This window comes from Periplaneta americana, chromosome 15 (assembly GCF_040183065.1).
Source record: "Periplaneta americana isolate PAMFEO1 chromosome 15, P.americana_PAMFEO1_priV1, whole genome shotgun sequence".
Taxonomy (NCBI): Eukaryota; Metazoa; Arthropoda; class Insecta; order Blattodea; family Blattidae; genus Periplaneta; species Periplaneta americana.
This window is the reverse complement of record NC_091131.1, coordinates 60,836,181-60,862,351: the sequence shown is the minus strand read 5'-3', so window position 1 is coordinate 60,862,351 and position 26,171 is coordinate 60,836,181. Positions and strand designations below refer to the sequence as shown.

The following is a 26,171-nucleotide window of genomic DNA, read 5'->3' as shown; positions in this document are numbered from 1 at the left end:
ACAACCAATTCATAGCTCTGTGTTCTACTCCGGTCTCTGATTTAAACGTCTGTCACTCTCTGTGTGGTCACAATTGAAGAGGTGGATTCCAAAAAGTCTCCCCCCCCCTCCTTTTTTTAAGATTTTAACTTGCTTTATTCACGTTTTAATTTATTTCTTCAAGCCTATATAATAACTGCGTAAGTTTATTTAACAGGCTCTCCTAAGTCTTGATTTAGTATCTGCATATATTTTTTTTCCAAGCGGATCTAAGGGCGTCAAATTTATTTTATCAGTTTTTGTCATTTTTATCATAACTTGTCATTTGGACTTAGGGCCAATTTGGAATCCATCTCTTCAATTATGTGCTGGCTTCATGTGGTAAGAGTTCCATCGTATGACGGTCTATGTAGATCGAGGCGGAGGACGTGAACATAGTACATCTAACAAAGTGTACAAGAAATTAACAGAATACGACAACATCATATAGTCGCCGCAGCCATTTAGTACCCTAATTCCAAGCTCTGCATTGGATGTCTCTTTTTTGCACGCATCAATACTTGTAATGCCACGCACTGTTACGTTTTCATTGCGAAAATTGTCCTTAGCGACAATTTTATCTTTATGCAGACATTAATAGATTGACTTCTATCAACATTATCCACATTGAATAAATTTTCATCTATATGGTGACTTTTAATCAAAACAAATTGAAATTACTATATGTTCATGAATTCATCAATCAAATACAGTATGACAACGTTGTTTTATACTCCACGTGGAGTTGACATGGGCACGAAAAAGCTACCGCATCAATGGTGAACGTATAACTGGTAGAAGTGAAAAACTTCAATGGTGAATCTATCACTGGTAGAAGTGAAAAACCTCGTAAGTCCTGAAAACCAAAATTTTCAGGAATATAATAAAATTGTTCTGCGTTAAATCTGCTAGACATGAACAAACGCATGATTCATAAAACTATTTCACAATCATTCACATTCATTCATTCATTCATTCATTCATTCATAAAATTTAACAAACAATTATAGCTAAATTAAGAAATCATGAAAGGTCATACACAAGTGAACAACCCACAACATAATTAAGAAGCTAGGTCTTCACAACACACAATGACATAGACCCCATATCTGAAGATGACACACACCGAGTGTCGAAAACGTTAATATAAATCCAAATATTAAGATAAGCACAGGTGGAAAACAAAAAATTGATATTATAATATTAACAAACAACAGTTTTGTTGCATTTATAAACATTTTGGTTCTCAGGATTTACGAGGTATTGCACTTTTGCCAGCGATATCTGAGAAGGCCTAAGGAATAAACAAACTCAAAGAAACCGTCCGCTTTGACAGCTACTGGGTATTATTTGAACAAGGATACTGTAACCATGTATTCGACTCAGAAGAGCACTATTTTAACGAGTTCCCTGCAATCGAAATAATTTTAAGTCTGCACTTCCCCATGTCACGCGAATAGCTACCCAACTTGCTCCTGTATTAGCGCCTTAATCTAGTTCCTCCAATTGCTACGGTTCGATTATCGATATCTGAAGAACGGGACTCAGTCTTAGATTTAGTCCCTATGATTCTGAGAAATGGCGCTGCCGGGACTGGCGATTTAGAATGCCGTGCTTCGTAAACTAGAGCTAAGCGATGGTTTCATCTGTGCTCTATTAGGCTACATCTTTTCTCTCTAAAAATAACCAAGTCTTATTATTGATACGGCGTACCTTGCAGTAAGTCTAGTGGCAAACAGACCAAATTCTTACAAGAATGAGAGATGCACATACCTTTACAGATTTTGACCCCTCGTAAATCCCCATTTCTCATGGCAGTAAACAATACAATTATATTATTGCGTCATTACTGCTTCATCAGTTCACAAAATTTTAAGGAATTGCCTTAAACATCATCCTAAGTAAGGGATTTGGCCGTATACTTAAGAGTGTCTAATGCAAAGCACTACGCAGTTTTAACACCCTGTGGAAATGGGTGGGGGAATCCTTGCCGCGCTACACCTGTTAGATTGAATTTTAAAATTTTAACAGGAATTATATGCACTACAGGGATGAAACTAGCGTCGAGAACAAGAGTAGCACATGAACCTGTGAGTTCGGCTCCGGACTTACGACATTCATCCCGGAGCCAACAGCAGCGCTGAGAAATTGAGTCCATTTGTTATTCCCTTTTCTCTTCATCTTCCGCACCTCCTGCCTTCAACATTCTTACTCTTTTCGTTATTTATTCAATCCCAATTTTCTATTTTCATTCACGTCTCATCTTTCTTTCCGTCCTTCAAACGTAGCTTTCTTTTCACGCCTTTGCTTTCTTTTGTCTACGGTTCTCGGTACTTTGTACCCAGCAAATAAAGAGTCCAGGTTCGATACGAGCCAATCTGTGAAGTTTGTGGTATCATAGGCGTGTTTGCTGCCCATTTCCACGTTGGTGACCCGCGTTAGGTTATCGGCGAGTCAGAATAGAATTTATGATGGAATATATGATGTTGCGAGCACATTTTCATTAGTGGTTCCATTATTATTATTATTATTATTATTATTATTATTATTATTATTATTATTCTTTCGCGATTCATAATCGTCTTAACACAAGGCCACCGGTATAGCTGTCGGCTAAGGCGCTTACCTGCCGATCCAGAGTTGCGCTCGGGCGCGGGTTCGATTCCCGCTTGGGCTGATTACCTGGTTGGGTTTTCCCCGAGGTTTTCCTCGACCGTAAGGCAAATATCAGGTAATTTATGGCGAATCCTCGGCCTCATCTCGCTATCACCAATTTCATCGACGCTAAATAACCTCGTAGTTGATACAGCGTCGTTAAATAACCAAGTAGTAGTAGTAGTAGTAGTAGTAGTGGTAGTAGTAGTGATAATAATAATTCTAACACTGAAATTACCATCCTGTATCATGTTTCCATGAGAACAATCACATGGAATTCTACGGAGAACATTCCATGGACTGAATAACAGAATGTGCAGGGATAGCTCAAATAAATGTGTGTGTGTGTGTGTGTGTGTATTCGGATATGACACTATGTAAGGCAATTACAGAGCAAATTTTCTACTTCACAAAATAACACTTTACCGTGACATCGGTGTTTGCAAGAACACATATTACCTTGAAGGAACAAACGAACGTGCAACTAAGATAATGATTAATTGGATTACAACATCTTCAGTCTCAAAAACAATGTCATGAAAAGGAGCAGACATTAAATGAGAAAGTAAATGTTCATGAATGTTTTTTTTTTAAGTTAAAATTAGCACTCCCCGCAACTTGTTCTACATCGTGTATCATAAATAATCCCTGAAAAAAAAACAGGGGATATTGCATTGCATTATTGCGAACTACAAAATAAGAATACTTACGTAGGCTACTACTACTACCAGTCTGCAATCGGTTTGCTTTCAAAGTTAATTTACCGCGCTCAACATGTCAGCACTGCACTATTTGAAAGTATGTTAAATCAAAGAAAACAATTCGGTCTCAACTTATCAACACTGCAATCTGTTTCGGATAGCATCTGAAATAAAAATACATTCGATTTCAACCAAGCACAATACTCTGTTATTGATAGCATTTGCAAGGGAAATAAATCAGGGCTCAACCCATCAGCATTGCTTTCTAAGCGTAAATTATTTTAGAGCACAATCAACTCTGCACTAGATTCTGAATTACATTTAATTGCAAGAAACATTTTTCGGAGTCGTACTATTAGTACTGCACCAGGTTGTGGAGAAGATTCACTTGCGAGAAAATTATTAATGGAGCACAACGTAGCAGCATTGCACTCGGCTCTAAATGACGTTGACTTCCATTCTAACTTTCATAGTATGCCATCAAATAAAACAAAATCAATGGCAACGAAAGGGAAGGAAACAAGCATGTTCCAAAACAGAAATTAATAGTTAAATAACGTTGAGAGATACACAGACAGACATCTCGATAATAGAATTCCAATAGCCGAAGTAAAAGGTGGGGATGGTAACATTAAAAATTTCATTACAATGAATTGCATTATTACTAGTGCTGTCGAGCGATCGAAATATTTAAACGATTAAAGATTTGAATTTAATCGATTAATCGAGCTTTGATCGATTTGAAAAAAATTAATATACTGTAATACACAATTATGTTTAAATGTAATTTGTGTTTGGTGGTAAGTATAAAATGTAGTAGGGGAGTAGTGGGTACAGTGAGACACAAAATATTAAGACATATGTATGCAAGTGATAATTCAAGTATTTTTAAAATCATGTGCAATAGAAATAGACTTTAAAACATGGAGTACAATAATACATAAACAAAAATGTTAATAGACAAATGACATAATATACAATATGTGTTTGTCAAAAAAATGCAAATGTCTCACTGTTCCCATTCAGGAGGGTGCAGTGAGACACAGGAAAGCTTGCTGTCTCTTTATCTTGACATGTTCTGTAGGCTTATTTAAAATCATTTTGATGTCTGACTTCGAAACCATTGAAACATCTGGAACATTTGGAAAAGTGAATTTTTCATGACATTTCGAACTTTTGCGAAAAAATGAAATGAATTTTTGGTGACAACAAAGCATATAATTATAAGAATTTAATTTAATTCTTTGTTATTTTTTAACATTTTCTTAAATTTTGTGAATAATTTTTTATTTATGAAACCATTAAAATGTAATGTATCCATTACTTTAAGCTATAGTTCCTAAATTAGTTACTAGTATGTTCATTTTTAATGTTAGTTACTGGTAAATGTATTATAATCACAGTTTGTTTTTGCAAATCATTGGTACATAGGAACAGTGAGACGTCTCAGTGTACCTTCAATGGCATGTCTCACTGTTCCCTTTACGCGTAGTTCGTTTAAAAATGACCCCATCACTTCAAAATTAAAACAAGAAAGACGAAACTTTGCCAAACATAACCTCAAATACCATAGTATTAGGTAACAAAACATTCATATGTATATCTCATTTGTATATCCAATATAACCTTCATTAAACAAAAGCCAAAATTTTACTTATAGAGTGAAAAATTACGAATTATTTTTTCATCACTCACCTTTATAACTAGAATAAAATCGAGTATTAAAATACTGTTACTTTACTCATGCAACATACAACTCCACTGTTACTAGCATCTCAACATCAAAATTTACCATCTAATAAAAAATGTCTCACTGTTCTCCCTGTCTTACTGTACCCACTTCTCCCCTATATATATTATGTATATACTGTATATGTTTCGTATCGTGCGCACCGCTTGTTCGACAGTATACAATTTACTCCGCGCATTACATGTAATGCCGCGTTACTGCCGCGGCGTGTCGTGTATTTCCAGCCTAACAGGTATCGAATGAGAGTAACAATTTACTTCCTCACGAAAACTTTATCGTGGACAATGCATAACATGAATTTGTAAGAGGGAAAGTATGCTCAGATTTCTAGAAGAACTGGAAACGATCAAATTTTATACGACTGTGAATGTTTAAGTTTCCTGGCATTACAATATAGGCCTAATATAATCATTGCAAGAAAGCCAAAACTGATCGGTAGTCATCCTAGCAGGATCTGTAGCATATCGTACAGGATAGCTACAGATATATTAGAATAGCTCAAAAAGCACACTAAGCCTGTGTATTCAGAACAGATTAACGGACAATTCCTTGAAAGGAGATTTTTTCATTTCGCGAATTAATTTTCTACGGGTGTCATGATTTGTAACCTATGCTGTCTGGTGACAATTCAACACGACCCTGATGTTGTAGTATTACGTCTTCTCAACAAAGAGATGAGCACTCTTATCAATGGCTCAGAAGAGCTCAGCGGAAATTTTGAACGAGTGAGCGAGTTTTCGCAAAATTATCCAAAATCAAATTTCTTGTAAACTGTTTGAGACAGCCTGCGCTGTGGTTTTGTGATTCGCAACTCGCAATCAGTCACACGCGGGGGTGTCAGCACTTGATTGCTAATCGACAAAATTTTGTTCAATTCCGAGCAGCGGCTGATTGACAATCCACTCGGGTCTAGTTTATTTTATTAACCTCAAACCAACAATCACCACTTGAAACATCTACATAGCCTACATGTGATGCCCTGTTCTAATGAGAATATTCAGTCACCGTGCACGACGACGAAACGAGAACGTGGATCTCCGTTGGAGAAAACCACACCGAAAGCATATACACGATCAGTTATGGAAGACCGGGACAACACAGTGTCTTTCAATAGCAGGCACGCGCACCCTTCGGGATGGAAATATCGTCAATTCGAGTACTTTATCAGAGCAAATAAAAATGAGTACGATATGTATGCTTTTCCACTTTGGCAGCTCGTGCCGTGGGGTTCACTCAATAAAGCCGCCATGTTGTCGCATTCCCCTGACCTCAGTCAGCTCTCCATCTATTGTATTTCTTGCGGCGCCCCATCATCCGAGTTCGTAGAGTAACAAGGTTCCATGTGCACAAGGACGTAACATGGACCAAAGTCAAGAGGGATCAAACTGTATACTTCTATAACGTTAATTTCCGACATACCGCGAGAGAAGACCATCTTATTAGACATACTAAGAATTCATTACTCATAAAAATTATTAAAACTATGATTAATGAGGCAGGAGAGTGGTTATTTAATCATTCATTTTAATGCTGAGACTAAGAAATAACGCTTAGTTTCCTTGATTTCAAATGTACGTCAAAATCAACAGACGTGTGTTAATACGAGCTTATTAACATTGAATAAAAATGCAATAAAAAAGGAGGAAGTATGGATACAATAATATAAGGCTTTAGGATACATCTGTGACGATAACTATTCTGCCACTCATACTTTCGATGCATTCGTCTGTAAATATAACTTAGCTTAGGTATTCATAATCTATTCTATGTCTTTTGGAATCAATTCTTAGAACTCCTTGATTAAGAATTTATCCTGTAAATTCGGAGATTTTTAATCTACTCTTCAGAACTTGCGGTTTTTAATCGATTCTCCAAGTTCAATTACTATTTCTCAATCCCTATCATTTTTTGGAACCTACTCTTTAAATCCTGTTATATTTAGAATCTATTCTTCAAGCTGTGATTTTTGGATTCTATTATAAGTTAATCTCTATGGGCCGTATTCATAAACATTCTTAGCGCGGGCTTCCGGTGGATGATCAGCGAACTAACGTTTTTCGTATTCATGAACCAGTCTTCTTAGCGATATGAAATGATATGAATCCTGTACAAGTAACCAGTCGATAGCCGGGGCTAGTTTAGCACGCTCGTAGAGCGGGCTAGCGAAATGTCTATGCATAGCACCCTATGTTTCTTTATCTTGACCTCCTCTTGTAGATCTTTGTCATTAAAATATAAATGAAAATTAACAAAACCCGACAACCGAGTAGAATTAACGTTGTCTATATATCCCAACATAGAACTTCAAGACGAAATATTAAGCCTTATACATTTTAATTTTTCTAGTATAACACAACATAGTACAATCTCACCTCAATAAATTAGTCTCCCTTGAGGGAATGAGCATGGGCTGGGGAATTCCCTCGCTTGTAGGCCGCTTCAGTGGGCTCACTGTACTACACGAAATGGAATGAGGTATATGCACTAAGGCCCCTCGCGCTACAGATTCTCTTGCGAGTCACATCCGAGCTCCCTACAGCCTATAGAATCCTTTTTACCTTTCCACGTAGCCAACACCACGGTCCCTCAATCCCGGTCCTACGACATACCCTGAGCATCAGGGGAGGGCCCACGGTACTTAGCACTACCACCAGCAACTGATGACCACATATCACGAGGTCCAAGTTCGGAGACGGCCGCAGCCGATTCTACTTTGCATGCAAGCCGAAAATATAGGAAAGAAACTGAGATAATGAAAGAGGGGAAGAGTTATGATAGTGAAATGAATCCGAGGAACTGCTGGTAACTTTCGGCGTTGGACGTCAGACTCATCTTGTCATTACACACTTCCCCTTGTCTCAACCAGGATTTGAACCCGGGCCGGCTCGTATCACGGTCAGACATCCTTACCATCACTTCACACACTCTCCGTTACACACAATCTCGCCTCTCGAACTACTACATAGAACAGTACAGTTAAAGTTTTAATCTTTAAATAATTACTCAGAAGAATTGTTTTTATGTAGTTTCATATACAGTAATAGCATACATCCTATACTTTCACATTGATTGATTCTTGGCAAATCTCGTGCCCCACGACTGCCACATACACAACTCCAATGTAGTCAAGAAACAATTTCACAAAGCTTCATCCGACTTAGCCCACTCCTGCGCTTGTTGTCAGATTTTCTTTCTTCACTGAAATTCCTTCACCAATCCGTCCCTTTTTCACTGTGTTTTATTTCCTCTCCTTCCTTCCTGGCAGCATCTTCCATACCAGATCTCCTCTCCTTTTGTAAACCACAAAATGGCAAAAAAATTGAAAAAAATAAAGGAATGACCACATCAAGGTAGACGCAGTCTGCGCAGCACAGTGCAACAACGTCTCATAATCACAGTTAATAGCGAGCGTGAGACTCAAAATCAGCACATTTATTGCCCCAAAACTGCGCGTAGTGCTACACTCCGCAGAGTGGATTTTGAATTCCGGTGGAGTGACACATCACATACCTGTATTTGGTGTTTGTGGACAAGGATAGAGCAAGACACTGTAAATTAACGTACTCAGAGGAATGTTAGCGAATTATGCATACGAGTATAATGAAAAAATATAAAATACAATCATTTCTCACATGGATTAGACATCTGGACAGTTCAGTTCTCAAACTGTATCCATCGGGTTTGTAGTAAAGGGCTAACTTGCGGTAAAGATCGCAGTTCATCTTTTCTACATGATATGTTCAATTTTTGTTACTGGTAATTATTTGCACTATATTGTACATTTACGTTTTACTTTCGACGAATGCCTTCATTCCTCAATAATATTTTTCCTTTTTGCTTACTACTGTCTTCTAGATTTGATTTGCATCCATTCTTCATTTCAGTACAAAAATGTCGATACGGCCATATAGCCTAATTCCATAGCGTATCTTTCATCGTCAACATCAACTTCAACAAATCATCATCATCATCATCAATGCATTGCCTAATCATCTTAAAGCTTTGAAGAACCATGAGAAAAGGTTTAGAAAATAATTAACAAAATTTCTACATACTCATACCTTCTACACAACTGATGAATTGTTTATGCTTGTAATTGAATTATTCTACTTCATATGAAATGTACAATTTTGTACAGCCCAACTAAAATTTGCTTGTAAATTGAATTAATCTGTTTACTATGCATTGAATATTTTTGTGTAACTTAACTGATGAATTGTATATGCTGTAAATTGAATAGTAGCCTGTGTAGCTAAAGTGATGAATTGTACAATGTTGTATAGCTTAACGAAATTATGCTTGTAAATTGAATTTATTTATTTACTATGTATTGTATATTTTTGTACAGTTTGCCTGATGAATTGCTTATGCTTTTCATTTGAATTAATTTGCATGATATGTATTATCAATTTTGTATATCTCCACTGATTGAATTGTTTATGCTTTTAAAATTAAATTTACTTACTTCTATGTATTATACCTATTTTATAGCTCAACTTATGTATAATTGTGGCTGTGGTTAGGCAGGAGTGGAACAAAATCCTAAGGGAGGCCAAGGCTAGACTACAAGGCCCGTAGTGCCGAAGGAGGAGGAGGAGGAGGAGAAGAAAAAGAAGAAGAAGTATAATTGTGTATGTTCGTAAATTTAATAATTTGATTGCTATGTACTACTATTTTTTTGTAGAGCCACCAACGTAGCTCAGTCGGCAGACTCGCTGGCCTGCTGATCCGGAGCTGCGCTCGATTTTGATTTGGATCCCCGTTTGGTCTTAATTGTTTTTTTCCGAGGTTTCCTCCAGCCTGGGTCGGATGCCAGTCCTCGGCCTCGCCTCACTTCATCTCGCCAAAAAACTGATATCTTGTAAAATTTTGAGTTGTTCCACATCTTAAAGTTTCAATGCTAATGTAAGATCTATGGAATACAATAAAGGAAATGAAACAAAAAAATGAAATATCGTCTTGACTTAAAGCTTTCAATACCAGCAACTCTTCATAAAATAATATCTTTGTTTCCTCTTGAAGTGCATGGAAACATATTATACTAGTGTCTTTTGAAAATAAATTTAGCCACTAGCACTGGTGTACGCGATATATTTACTTCTTTTATATTTATTAATATTTCCTTTAAGTTTGCCACATAGGAAAAAGTGGCCATATTGTTAGTACAAGAACTCCAAGCATATCTATGCTTTTTTTTTACTAATGATATGATAAATGCATTCTATAACCAACTTATTTAATTTTCCTGTGTTAGTTAAAACTACTATGATTTTTACCTTATTTAACGACTAGTGTCCGCTTAATTCCGCCATTTCAGATTTCTAGCGAGGTCTTACGCTTGTTTTCGGTTTATTCTTGTTGGCACCTTGGTGGGGGTGTGTTTATGATCCGTAGTGTTGTGTCAAAAATAGTATTTGTTCTGAAATTTAGTTACTCCCATTCTGAGGATGTGCTGTGCATGTACGTACTCGTATATTACATAATGTTATAGAGCGTTGTAGTTTCCGGCTTTCCAATGTGTAGGATTCCCATATCTGTTTCTATTTTGCTGTAGTTGTGGTTGATCTAGTTCTACGTACGTGGCAGTACTGTGTGATTTGATTATGGCTGTGATGTGTTCCTACACACTGAACCGAAAAGTCAGAAACCAAACACACTAGAACAATATGAAATACACGGACACACAAAAATATATGCACAGCACATCCCCAACACGCAACTAAATTTCAGAAAGCACACCCCTTTTGACAACACACCTATTATAAACACGCCCCTACCAAGGCACCAACAAGAAGAAACTGGAAACAAGCGCAAGACCTTACTAGAAATCTAAAGATGGCGAAAATTAAGTCGAAACTAGCCATTAACTAAGGAAAAGTAATACTATAATAGTTTCAATTAACATGTTATACAGTTAAAAAAGTTTTTTTTAAATAACAAATCAATAGTGATGTTTTAGACGTGTATAATCAAAATGTATAATTTTGAAATTAAAAATTGAACACTGGTATAGTTTTATAGGTAAACCACAAATGTGGGGTCCTAATTCCTACAAGAGGTCGAGGCCGAGGCCGAGAACGAGCAACAGTAGCAGCAGCAATAACAAGCCCAAAATGGAATGAAGTTACTTTCTGGCTCATTCCTGTCTCGTGTCCGAAGTACAAGACTCCCACCCTTCACTGTCTTTCTCCTTTCCTTTTGCTTTTCTGTATATCATTTCTTGACATTCGATCCGTATCCTTTATCAATTTGTATAATTTTCAAACTGGCTTCTTCAGTTTTACAATCTGTTCAAATTTGTTTTCAAAAAATTCATACGTGTAGCTTTAAAACTTTGGAAGTTTTTTCCTTTAATGGTAACTCTCGTCATGAACAAAATTCTTAAAATCATTTCTAGGAATAAGTTCCAACCAAACGACATATCTACACACACAAATTTCGATGTGATGAACAGGAAGGAAGGCGAAGACGCACTTGTGGATATTGTCTCGTCCGTTGCTCGCAGCAGCATCAATACTTCGTATGGTACAAAATTAGAACGTAAAAACTCCGTCAACAAAACACTGCGTTACACAAAATTATTAAAACACAAGTTTCAATTACGGTGTCCAACAATATTATCCATATTTAGTATCTACACATAATCAGTAAGAGCTATCTAATCAGTTGAATGTAATCAGAGAACCGGATTTCGGTCCTCGAAAGGTCTTTTGAGATCTGTGATGACTGGCGAGCATGTTTCCTGAATGTCAGACTGCTTCCCGTTTTACTAGGCCCCCATTATAGACATCTAAATAGTGCCTGTCTATACTATAAAACCGTACTAAGAGCAATACTGACTCTCACTCCAATCAAACAAGATCAAAGCGCTCTGGCGGAGCACCCTAACGTGTTTGCTGTGCTCTTAACATGTAGTACCTCAGTTCGAATCTCTATGGACTCTCACAGGACCACACAACACTGCAAATTTTCCGCCTCAGTGGCCCTCCAATAAACGATTTTTTAATACATCTATGTTTCCTTGATTATTCTTTGGTTGGGATACTCTCTCTCAAATTTCTCTGTGCAAAGAGGCTTTCAAAATATCCATAAATGAGTTTGTGTTCCAAATAATGAAAGTAAATTCCTTTTTCTGGGCTACACACAATTTTTTCCCTTCTTCTTTCTACATGAAACTGTGTTCCAGGTAAAAGAGAAAAATTGCAACTTTTTACATGAAGAGATTACACTAACGCCACTCGTAATACCATGGAAACAGGGATGTTAAAATGAATTTCGTGTCTATCTCGTTTTCTAAGCGGTTCGTCTCACTCTGTTCTCCATTTAATGCAACTCGAGATTTTCCACACAATAGTTATGGAAATATTGGGTATATGGGTTTTGTAGTACATGAATATAAAAAAATGCAGTATAAATGTTCAAGCAGGCCTACATATTTTATTTTATTACTTTAATTAGAGTATGCCAGTAGGAGACTTTCCACGCAATCAGAAGAAATTTCCTTAAAGCCACCGTCTTTTCTTCTTTTAAGCCAAAACATTCATCAGATGTAGCTCTTAGCTCTTAGAGGTGGGATTTGACAGCGTTTTGCCTCACAGCTTCGAATTTTTGTGATGGATGTGAAGTCAGCAATCGCCTGTTTAGCCTTGGCACTACATGGGTTATCTCGCTATGGATTATTTTTCAATGACACATTGAAATGACAAGAGCATCTGTTGATAATGTACTGACTCTGAGCCCATTTTAAATACTAATGTACCTATATAATTATACACCCCGAAAAAAATGTAAGCTATTTCTGGCAGACAATTGGAACGATAAGACGAGTTTTTAATTAATCTTAATTCTGTGAATTTCGAACAGATGGTGGTAAGAATAGTGATTATGATAGCAAAGCCATTATTATTACTATTATTATTATTACATTGCCTATGCCAGCTTACGTTTATTAGGGTAGTTCATCAAAGACCTAATCATTCTATTTTACAAACATAGAGATCACAAAATATTAATTTAAAAAAGAATGCGTTTGAAGGTATCTCGTCCAAGTCGTTACTACATACGAAGTACACTATCTACCAAAAAGTAATTGAGCACTGTTTTTGCCCCTTTAGAACCTCGTGGTACCACCTCTTGTTGCTATAACAGCAGCCATTCTGTCAGGCATGCTCTCAACTAGTTTTTGTAGGATATCCACTGGAATGCGTCGCCATTCCTCTTGCAACATGGCACTCAGTTGGACAATGGAAGTTGGCCGCATCTCCCGAGACCTCAATCGCCGGTCCAATTTGTCCCAAAGGTGCTTAATGGGATTGAGATCAGGACTCCGTGCAGGCCAGTTCAACCGGTGAACATTATTGTCTGGATACCACTGCATAGTAGCGGCCGAAACATGGGGCCAACTCCAATTGTCCAACTGAGTGCTAAGTTGCAAGAGAAATGGCGACGCATTCTAGTGGATATCCTACACAGACTAGTGGAGAGCATGCTTGACAGGGTGGCTGCTGTTATAGCAACAAGAGGTGGTACCACGAGGTTCTAAAGTGGCAAAAATAGTGCCCAATTACTTTTTGGTAGATAGTGTATAAACTAACTGGATTTACAGACATATGGAATACAAAATATAAATTAAGAAGGAATGAGTTTCAAGTTCTTTATTCCAAGTAAATTACTGCATTTCACTAGCTCTGAAATTTTCAGACTGTGATTTAAAGAAAGAAGTAAATGTTATCTGGGTCTGTATGCGCTGCTGTTCTTTATGTACATCATGACGCATTTCTTATAAAGCAAGATACAGTTTTTGAAAGCTCAGATTACAGTCCACAAATTCAGTTAACTTATCTAAATGAATCATATGATAGATAATTTGAATTTATCATATTTTTCACTCTTTGCATTCATTTCTACCTTCAATGTGTGGACTAATAATCCCCAAGTGCCTTGCGTAAAAAAGAGAGCTGTCCGAATTAGAGGAGTTTTTAATGTAGTTTTGGAGTACGTCAAAATTAGTTGAAAAAAAAAACTAATAAGAGGAGAATCTTTAGGAGTAAGTGGAGTAACAAAAATCATGTGTTGACTGCTAATATATTACAGCAGATTTCAGAAAGCTACGACAAGAACAACAAATAACACCGTCGAAGAAAACAGAATATCTTTTTTGCAGAGGAGCGTAGCTAAGAAAACAAAGTGTTAAAATTGTGTCTAACGTTAGATATTCTATCCATAAAGTAATCGAAAGTTCAGGCAGTTTAATAAGTATAAATCTTAATCACTTAACATCGGACGCAACCGGCGGAGTTGGATATATGGGCATAGAAATTAAGAATTACGGTTCACCAACTAAAGAGAAAATAAACAAATTAAAACAGAATTCGGTAAGATAGACGATTTTATACGTGATTTACTTCGCCGAACAATATGTGAACTGTACGCGAAAGAGATATCGCCAACAGCAAACCGTCCTTAGCAACCTAAATAATGACATTCACAGCAGTGCTTAAAAGTTTTCTAACTTACAGCAGTGAATTAAATGTTTTTAAATCACTCTACATGACAACCAACATATTAGCAATAGTAAAATGAATATATATGAACTTCTTCGCCAACAACACAGTACAAAGAAAAGCCCTACAATTTAAAATTAAATTTACATACCAGTAATGAATAAAATATTGTATAGCATACTAGAGTAAACAGATTTTATGCGTTCGTGGAAATTATCACCCAAGGCGAAGCTGATAAAATCTAACTTTACTCTTTTGTACTATAAATTCTATAACTATTCAATGATCACAGTTTCAGAAAATTTTACCAGCGCAACATTCTTAATTAAGTATAAAATTCTGGAACTTCAATAACATGAGAATTTAACACTTATTATAGAAGTCTGCATTTTTTTGTTTATTTAGGCAAAACATGTTAGTGTACATATAAATATAAAGTGTTTTTAAAATAAGTTTGTTCATTTTTATACCAATTTTGTTTTAGTAATTATAAATTAAGGTATATTTACAAAGATAATACAGTCTTTCTGAAAATCGCGGTTTTACGGAACACAGTTTGAAAAACGTACGCAAATCACAATGACTTCAAGAATTGGCAACTCGGCTAAGGGTTTATCCCTTGCGCGTGCCTGCAGTTAACTGGTGAAGGGGATGAGGGAAGGTCGTCATGTTTTCGTGCGAAGTATACAACACAATACAATAACATTTTGTGCAATGACAGTTCATATTTTAATATAAACTTCACATTATCTTTCCGGGTTCTTTGATATGTCTAAGCGACCACAAAGCTCAATTTTACAAGTTTTTAGCAAAAAGTCGAATAGAGATTCTCGCGAGATTAGTGAAATATATCTTCGCAGCCACAGCGTGACGATTTGTCGCGAATATTCTTTTCGGAACTAGTTTCACATCCCCCTGTAAAAACTCAGCTGACATAATAATAATAATAATAATAATAATAATAATAATAATAAACATTTTAAATACCGATAATATAAATTGTAAACAATTTTAATAATGACCCCCCCTTGACAAAATTCTGCGTACGCCACTGTTTTAATTATTATGTACTTACAGCATTGGAGTGAGTCTGGTCCGTCTTGAGCTCCTTGTGATTGGAGAACTGGACATAGACGGCTCTTCCGCGCAGCTGCGCCATGCAGCTGGTGAAATACGTCACCATGGTGGAGGCGGCAACCTCGTCCGCCATCTCCAAGAACGCCTGCAACACAAACACACAATCATCACGTTGGGAAGTCTGCAAGACAATCCTCTTCGAGCCTTTGGGTCAATTATTTCATCACAAAATCCTCTCGGACACAATGAAAGGCTCTTTGTTGTAGTTTCCCTACGTCTTAAACTGCACTTACAAAGTAGGCCACGACGCTTCTATCCGCACTGGAATTCACTGCAAAATTATATCGGTCGAGAATATGTGGCAATCTGTTCGGATTGTAAGAGGAGGGCTGTGAAGGCTTTTCAAGGAACAATACATACATTGGACTTGAAATATATATATTTTTTTCAATATATCAAACTCTTTAACTACCACCAAAGAGCGACATTAGTCTACAAATTTCCGCCAACAAAAACAGAACTCTCTTTGAACTAATCTAAATTACTACTGTAAGCTGTTTTTTTCTTTACTTTCTTTCTGTACTATTCAACTCGCTTTTCTAATACTGTCGATTCAAATGGTCTTCTTTGAGCTAATATTTTTTTTATTTAATATTCTTTCCAAAATGCTGCCATACTCGTACTGGAATTTCTTTTCTTTATAATTAATAAGTCTGCTGTATATGTTATAAAACAATAAATCTAAGTTTCTACTTGTATCTCCCTCCCTATTCTTAGATGTTATTTCCGCTGCTTGGATATTTCTATCCTTTTACGAAGACTGCTTTCGCTTCAATAAATTATTATTACAGGCTACAGACTGCAACAGTTCCATAAACTTTTATTAGTATCCGTCACGAGTTGTATGAATGTAAGCATGCCTGTATGAGGGATGTTTTAGATTTTCGTCGAAGTCTTGTCCTCAGAATCTCTCTTTCGTTCTTTTTCGACAAAATATTCCTTACTAATAGTCCATATATCGAGTCCACCTAAGCCAATATAGGGTATCTATCACAATGACAATAGTAATATGCGTTACAAGAGAGGTATGTTGACGTTTTCATGTTCGAGGAAAAGATTGAAAAAGCGAAACGTAGTTGAGCTTTTTTACTTTCCGAGAACATGAAAACAAACATACCGCTCGTGTATCGTACATTATTTTGTGCGAAGATCGTTTATTACATACCTGAAAGAGGAATTTCTAATTAGTTGCAATGAAATCTCCATCTTGGTTTCTGTTCAATGACGGCAACTTTGGAAAACAAATATATCTATCTTCAACATTGTCCCTATAAAATGTTTTGTGTTTACTATACTGCAGCAGGCCGTGATATACGTCTGTCTTTCCCCCCCCCCCCCAGTCTATGATGAGTCTGGAATCTTGTTGATTTTTTCACGGCTTCTTTAATATTACTTGCATTACAAATGCAGTAACTTTTGTGGTGTTTTAGAGTTTTACTTAATTTCTGCAAATATTTAAAAACAATAATTAACAGTGCAATTTAGGTGAAATTGCAGTGTTAAGTTTCCAATTTATAATTATTACTATATTGAACGTCTTTAAAAATAATATGTTAAAAGCCTAAAGCAGTAAAATGAATATGGCGCTTAAGCGGTAAGAATAGGGAAATTGTTATGTGTGTTACGTTGGGAATACTGAATGTGGAATTTCACACTTACCGCGTATTGGTTTTGTGCGGAAAGCAAGCAAATACGCACGATCTCGCACAAAATAATATATCATCATCCTTAAATGTGAATATGGAGAAGGATGGAACGTGTGAAATGGACAGACAGAATAAGAAACGAAGCTGTGTTGGAAAGAGTGGGTGAAGAAAGAATGATGCTGAAACTGGTTAGGAAGAGAAAAAGGAATTGACTCGGTCATTGGTTGAGAAGAAATTGCCTTCTGAAGGATGCACTGGAAAGAATGGTGAACGGGAGAAGAGTTCGAGGTAGAAGAAATCAGATGATAGACGACATTAAGATATATAGAGCATATGCGGAGACTAAGAGGAAGGCAGAACATAGGAAAGACTGGAGAATGGTGGGTTTGCAGTGAAAAACCTGCCCAGACCTGCCTTTGGGCAGAACACAATGAATTAATGAATACCATCTATGCCCTAGACAGGATTTGAGACCACGGGCGTTGAGACTATACGCCTTGGCTGCGTACACAGCGTTCAGAAAACAAGTTAGGCCTACATTCATTGTAAAAAAAAATCCAACATCCAATCGTATTTGTAGAAATATTCATTTTGCTTCATCTCTAACGTGTACTCATATTTACACGTTGGTTGTTCCGCCGTTTCTAAAGTACAGTACTACAGATTCAAAGTATGCGACAAGATGGTAAAGCAGCAATGATGGATTGGCAGTGACGTTCGAAACTGGAGTATTATGCTTGCACAATAATTCTAAGCAACACACATTTCCCAGAGCCCGGTCATACCACAATTAGGTCTCTACAGCTGCTCTCACACCACCATATGTTCGTAAGTTGTCTCGAATTTCTTCGACTTATAGATAGTTGTACAGTTCTGATATCCTTTAGTCTTTCCTACTCTTGTAATAGTTTTAAATTATTTTTTGTCTCTGAACGGTGGGGTAGCATCTACGAAGGACCTCGTCTACAGTATTCCGATAAAAACCTCGTAAGCCATTGTGCTCGAGTAGACGCTTAGCCAAGAAGGAAAACAAAAATCCCAACCCTCATGAATCACCACTGCACAGAATGAAACAGCTACTAGCCATATTTCAAAAACCCCTGTATTCTCTTTGTAGACTACTACTTGTTTAATTTTGTTGAAGTGTTTCCAGCATATTGTGACATCAGCGAGCTAACCTTCCCAGTAGGTGTATAATAAAAATGTCCTCACATTTCTCCATACTAAGAAATAATCAAATCATATCGAAGCACAGTTTCTTTTTGACGAGCCACAAAGGTAATCGATAAGTCACAGTCTGTAACAGTTCCTCTACTAGAAAATGTTTCGTCTTTCAGTGTAAACAGGTGTTCCTTTCATCGACTCCAATCTACTGTGAGCTCATACAATTTTAGAAAACTCATCTCGACGGGATCCGAACCCAACTGCATCGCTTAAATAATACGGCAGCCTTCTGTATCTCGATAGGTGAAGATCTTTTTACCTAGAGCAGTACAGACACATTCCTGAGCCGGATATTAAACCTCTGCGTATATTCATTCCGAACGATCCTTAAACGACTACAAAAATAAAACAAGGGAGCCATAAAAGCGTCAAGTCGTGACAACAAGACCGGCACACGGGAACGCTTCCCGCGGCGGTTATCATCGATAAATTCGTCAAATGGTATTGCTTCCAATTTTCTCGAAAAGTGTTTCTTGTAAAAGCAAGGTATCCATGGCGACCACTTAGTCTTTGACGTTGGAGTTTTCTGCCTTCTATTCGAAGTCAAAACACTACCGATTTTGGTACAGGACCGGTTGGTTGCACAGTAGGGTAGTGATTCTCTCTTCAGAAGAGTCGGAGTTCGATTTCCAAACATAGTGACAACACAGTCTAGTATACAGTAACGAAGCTCAATACGTAGTAAACAGTATGCATCCGTAGATAGTTACTAACCACTAGTATCGCTACTATCGTCTCATTACAGACAATGCGAAATAGTACCTGCAAAGTCTTTTGTTCCTAGTACTCTCACAACTCAAGTTTCGTGACTGTATATACTAGACTGTGGTGACAAGATTCTAGTCTTCTTAAGTTCCTGTTGAAGTTACCGACCATTCCCGTCCAAATTCCACATTATATTCACCTGCAATTCAAAGCTTCGCTGGAAATATTAAAGGACAACGATAAGCCGATTAGTCTACGACAGTCTTATTATACATGTCTTAAGAAAATTAATTATTCAGAATTTTCTGAATTTCTATTAGAAAGGAAAATGAGACACCAAATCTGATCGCGTTACTTTAGTACCAAATATTTCCTACATATAATACTGTACAAATGAAATATACCTGGTCACTCCGCCCATACCTAAATATCATTACACCATTGAATCGTTAAAATGACCAAGGAACAGAAGCATTCAGACACATTTAAAACAAAACGTATACTGCGGAGAGACATGATATCGATGTCTCTGTTACCTTCGCATGCTCCGGCAGTAATCTTACAGCACGTCCGGCTGCATAAACGTCATAAAAGACGGCTACCAACCTCTTCTAGTAAAATATGTTTAGTTTAGTTTACTTTTGTAGTAGTAGTAGCCTATAAAGTAGTGTGTGCCGACCAGAAGAACACGTCTGAACGACACTAGGGGCGAGGCGTGACGTCATACTATGCTACTACTCACTTAAAAAGCAACAATCAGGTACTAAATCGTAATGCAAAGTCAACAATATGAGAGCAATGTCTTCAAGTGTCATATAGTTTAGAGTTCGTCTTATCGTCAGCCAACCACAAATCTAGAATCCACCAGCGAATCATACATCCCCTTCGAAGCCTCTCCGTTATCGCACGATTCAACAAAATTTTAATCAGTCATCTACTCCTAATAGGTTCAGGTCCTGTGAACAACATCTACTTCAATCGTAGTCTTCATTGTTTCTCTGTTAATGAGGCCCATTACGGTCCAAATATTAATGTTTTACGTTCTTATTATCGCAATTCTCATCTCTCTCAGATTTGTAAGGAATAAAACTTATTAATATCGAAATATGATTTTATGCAAACTGTAATTTCAACAGGCCTATACTGAACAAGATATAATATACAGTGTCCCCGGGATCAACGCTACAGACATAGTTTTATAACTCAACAACCAACGAACTGACCCAAATGTCGTTTGCTGTAAAAGACACAGGAACTCACCAAATTCTTATGATCAATAAATCCATATGTATGGCTAGGCAGACGTTCAGACGATATTCGGTTTCCCGCGATGAATATAATAAGTGTCGTTAACAAAAAAATTAACATTTGAAAATCTAGTGGAAATCAATAAGAATTGAATTACGGTGTTGCCATCATAAAAAACTTGGTTTAATTCTTCTGCCCTCTACTGTAATCAGTATTTAGATATATTTATTAATTACAACGTTAAACTTTTAGGTAGTGCTCGTCGCGAACACCATGTAGGCCTATTCTAATTACACAATATGTGAATAAAAACCCTTCCAATAATTCTAACTATACTAATGCTGAGAACAAAAATGAATGAATTCTTTTCTATTATTATTATTATTATTATTATTATTATTATTATGCACCGTATGTCTCCAGTGTCATAATGCCTAATGACTCTCTTGATTCACTTTTAACACTAATACCAGAGCGGGTAAACGCTCTGCTAATACTATAAAGATGAGATTCTGTAACGTAACCAAATTCAAATCTACCACTGACATACTTAAATGCAGAGAGAAGCTATAGGCCTTATAATAATTAAACATTTACGAGAACAAAACTACAGTAACATATAGTTATCTCGCGATTTTCGTAAGAAATTGGATCCGCGATGATACAACTCAGGTGCATCGGTTTTCCATGCCGGTGCGGTGCAAGTTGGAAAATGCCAAATACATCCGCCACGGATACCTTGCTTTTACAAGAAACACTTTTCGAAGCTTTTCTCAAAGAAATTTACATTTCTAAGAAACACAAAACATAACATTAATATATTTGTACTTAAGATTGCACACTTGCTCTTAAACATTTAATAAGGGCCGAGTAATTAAATAAAGACTGGGGAACGAATTATTATACACTGAAAGGTAGAGATGATGTGTCAAATAGGCTGATTGTTTATACATATATAACAGTTGCTAAAGTAGATAAAAGTTCAGTCAGGTATAAACAACTGTGACGATTCAAGGCTGCTTGAAACTAGAGTACCAGAACACAACATGAACGCATGGAGTCGAGTTCACAAAGATCATCTGTAATGTGTCTCAATTTTATAAAACAATGTCGATCAGCTTTTAGCGTTCCAAGTCACAGTTAATCGAAGGGGGGCGACCTATCATTTTCAAGTCGCAAAATCTTTTTAATATGTAATATAGTTATACCAATATTGTACGCAAATTTCACACAACAATCACAAGTTACGAGAAATCTGCTAAATAAACTAGACATTTCGAAAGTTTATGAAAGAAATATCAGCTCATTTTCCAGCACAATGACTTAGTTCCCTGTCGCTCTCACGCATCAAGATGACGACAGACCGGAATCGGTCGCTTTTCAACCGGATCCTCCGCCCCTCTCGCTCTTTCGACCCTATAAAATCGTTTTTTTCAGCGCTTGGACGATCGCGTGGAACCTAGTCTCGAACCGTCCGGCGGGCAGCCACTTGTTGGCGACATTCGAGTCGTCTTCACAATTAACACGAGCGCACCACACTGGTACGAAATCCGGGAATAATTGGACCTAGAAGACAATCAAAGGCGCCTAACTCTTCCAAATAACTAGTAATAAACTAGATTCTCAGTTAATATTCAACACTCCTTTACCATTCCTAACGGACTCGTGTTATTAATCACCGTAACATTCGCATTTGATGCAGATATCTATAGACATGATCACCATGGTGTTAACGACATAGTTTAGAAAAATAATGGACACACACACACAGTTCCTACAAATGAAAGATGAATCCACATTACCACCACCACCACCACCACCACCACCACCACCACCACCACCACCACCACCACGACGTGTACCCACCCACAAAGTTTTTCGTAATTTTATAATAACTCGGTTGTGAAAGGAATTCTTCTAAAACACGTACTTTCGGATTTACAATAAAACTTCCAAAGCTTTATCTTACTTCAGCACACTCAATGCGTGGTATCCTTGACGTCACAGCGACCGTCCAGTCGATATACGAACCTTTGCCAACATGAGCCTGTCAGCAAGAGTAGTCGTATCTTCTGGTCGTCAACCCCGAATGAAGTGTTTACGGGGTCCACAGCTGTGGACATTATTATTATTATTATTATTATTATTATTACACTACTGTCTGTGAAAATTGCAACACCATGAAGGAATCATGAGAACTGAATCTTTTTTTTTTACATAGGCTATTACTAATATTGATGCAAACAAAAGATTAACGTTTCAGATGAATACACATGAGTACATCAGTATTTTGTGAAAGCTCCATGAGATGCAATCAGAGCTGCTATACGTCGTGGCAGTGAATCAAAGAGGCTTTGGCTCTCTTCCTGGGAAATGGCCTGCCAGGCTGCTTGTATACGTGCTCACAGTTCATTGCAGTTGGCGCCTGGAGGTTGTTGACGGACTACTTGTCGACCAACAATATCCCATACATCTATACTAATAATAAATCTGTAGACGATACTTTTCTGGTAATTTTCGATTTTCCAAAAATAATTGGTCCCAACCACCCTGAAACCGAAAATCGCTGTTTTGAAATTTTTGTTTGTATGTGTGTCTGTATGTTTGTTACCTTTTCACGCGATAATGGCTGAACGGATTTCGATGAAAATTGGAATATAAATTGGCATTCAAAATACATTATTCAAAAGGGGGGGGGGTTATAAGGGGGCCTGAATTAAATAAATCGAAATATCTCGCTTATTATTGATTTTTGTGAAAAATGTTACATAAGAAAAAATTCTTTAAAAATCATTTCCGATAAGTTTTATTCTTTGAAAAATTTTGATAGGACTGATATTTAATGAGTTAAATGAGTTTTAAAATTAAAGTAACTGCCATCTAAGGCGATGTAATGAAATAAAGAACAAATGACTTCGTCTATAAGGGGCCTTGGTCAACAACAATCGAAAGCTATGAATCATAGCCTACAGAGAATGTTTCTGTGTTTGTATGAAGTAATATCGGAAGCTAAATTAACCGATTTGTGTCATTATTTCACCATTGGAAAGTGTAGTTTCACTATATGGACATAATGCTATAATGTTATTGAAGTAACTTCTGAGTAAATTGAGGACAGGTAAGATTAAAATAGCTTCTTATGCACATGAAACTTTATAGGTTATTCTGTATATTAGTTTCCTGTATTTCTTAAAATAACGTTTATCTCAGAGAATTAACGAACAACGAGAGTGTATTCATTTAGTATGCAGTAATAATATATTAGATTAACATTCCATTATTTTATAATCCAAATTTTAACTATGCTCAATTGAATCGTGTTAAAATACATAAAATACATATGCATTAAATGCAATGCAAAAAAAAATTGGGCAATGAGCCAAGCAGATTATGTTGCGCTGTTGTAAAATAAAATTTGTTCCCCCTGAGATTCAAGTGCCCCCATAACAAATTAAAAACTTACTTATCGGAGTACATCCGTTATCAACACACTTTTTATATAATATAATATAATATAATATAATATAATATAATATAATATAATATAATATAATATAATATAATATAATATAATATAATATAATATAAGTTATTTGAAGGTTTCAGAACCATAGTGGGCAAGCGCCATTTACTGAATACGTAGAAAACAAAGGTTAAAATTTATTACCATAATTCAATGGAAACATATAGCAAGTAAAATAAAGTATACACATTAAATCTAAATGATATGTCAATCTTCATTAAACTATGGTTGCATGTAATAAAAATTAAGAAACATGTTGAAGGAATTGTCATTGCACCAAATGAGTGGTATCTGGACCAAAATAATCCCATTTTAATTATTTAAATACAATTTAAATTAAGTAACATATTAAATGATTCATCCTTCTATCAAACACGAATGTTCCCTGGGTCAAATGTCCTATTTTAATTATGTAATTACTTTATATTTATTTCTAACGGGTGCAGCGGAGCGCACGGGTACGGCTAGTGTTGAATAAGGACATTTCTGGCGAACGGGAAGGCCACTGAAGAAGATAAATGTTCTGTGCATTGAAGAGAGCTTGAACATTCCTGGCAACATATGGTTGGGCATTGTCTTGCTGGAATATAGCGTCCGGAGTGCGCTCAAGGAAGGGTATGACCTGCCTCTACGTCTTCTATGTACCGGTTGCTGTTGAGTCTACCCCAATACGTAGAAGCCGAGAACGTGAATGATACCCAATGCCACACCACACCATCACGCCTGGTGTTCGGCCAGTACGACGCTGGACAATGCAGTCTGGATGATACCGCTGACCACGATATCGTCTAATGCGTATGCGACCATCATTGTAGTCCAAGTTGAAGCGAGATTCGTCTGAAAACACCACGTGTTGCCAATCTGCACTCAACTCTGTGTTCACGAGCCCACTGTAGCCTGAGAAGTCGATGAACCAGGGTCAAGCGAATCTGCCGCAATGGAGTGCGTGCAACAAGCCTTCTGCGAAGCAGACATCGTCGAACAGTGGCAGCAGACAATGCTACACCTGTTACAGTGTTCCATCGTTGTGCTAACACTTGTCATGAAGCTGAACTGAACGATCCGTCATTATCATGCGAACGAAGTGTCTGTCATCCCGTGGTGTCGTCACAGATCGTGATCCACTACCGGATTTTTGTTAAGTGTCCGATTCTCTTCGGTCCACTGCTTCCACACTCGCATCAGTGTAGTGACATGATGTGCCACACGACTAGCAAATAAATTAATAACAAGTTTACATATAAAATTTAAAACATTACTTGGAACAATATATTTATGAAGGAACCATATCGCGATACGAAGATCCACCTTCACGCAGGCCAACCATTCGTCCCCATATAAACTCTGTTGTTTGTTCATACTGCGATCTTTTAGCACGAGAGGAATAGTGACCCTTACAGAAAAGTTTACTGCCCGTTGACTCTTAGTACACAACAGACCTTTATTTATGTGACTACCACGACAGTTCAGAGGGCACTGCTGGGTTCAGAGATGCAAAATCATTTTGAAATTCTACTCACTTGCTTGTGATACCCTGCATTATATTTGGTATAATTTTCATATGCCTAGTTATGTTCCTTCTTGGTGATGCACTTTTTACAGACATTACTGTATTATTTTCTCAAGATAAGAAAACTCTTCGCTGCTGAAATGACAATAAAATGCCATAATACTCTATTGTCTTCCAATCACACATTTTTAATGTAATGTATTCTTCCGAGTCATCGAAAGTCTTGGTCTTCCAAGTAGCCTGCTACCGTGCGGTAGTTTTTCTGAAACTATCTCAAGTTTGTTTTCTTCTGGGGATTTACTATATGTCCTAAACACTTTGGCCACCATCACTACATTAATTAAAACCATAATAATCAATAGAGATGCCACTATTACCGACTCTTTTAATGATAATAATCTACGAATGATGGGATTCTTCTCACACAGCGTAAATTGCGTTTAATATTATTATTATTATTATTTATTATTATTTTGCTACTAATTGTAACATAAAATATAATATATACAGAAAAACTTTATCTCGCCCCTGAAAGAGTAGAACTCGTGCTC

The 26,171-nt window shown here is 36.8% G+C and overlaps 1 protein-coding gene across 14 annotated transcripts in view; it reads right to left on the bottom strand.

Moving 5' to 3' along the window:
- Positions 1-26,171, bottom strand: part of heph (polypyrimidine tract-binding protein 1 heph) — a 604,630-nt gene that overhangs the window by 92,065 nt on the left and 486,394 nt on the right. For all 14 annotated transcript variants that reach the window (XM_069847361.1, XM_069847359.1, XM_069847362.1 and 11 more), the window contains one exon: positions 15,703-15,849. In XM_069847361.1, coding sequence (XP_069703462.1) covers positions 15,703-15,849 — 147 coding nt within the window. The remainder of the gene's footprint in view (positions 1-15,702; positions 15,850-26,171) is intronic.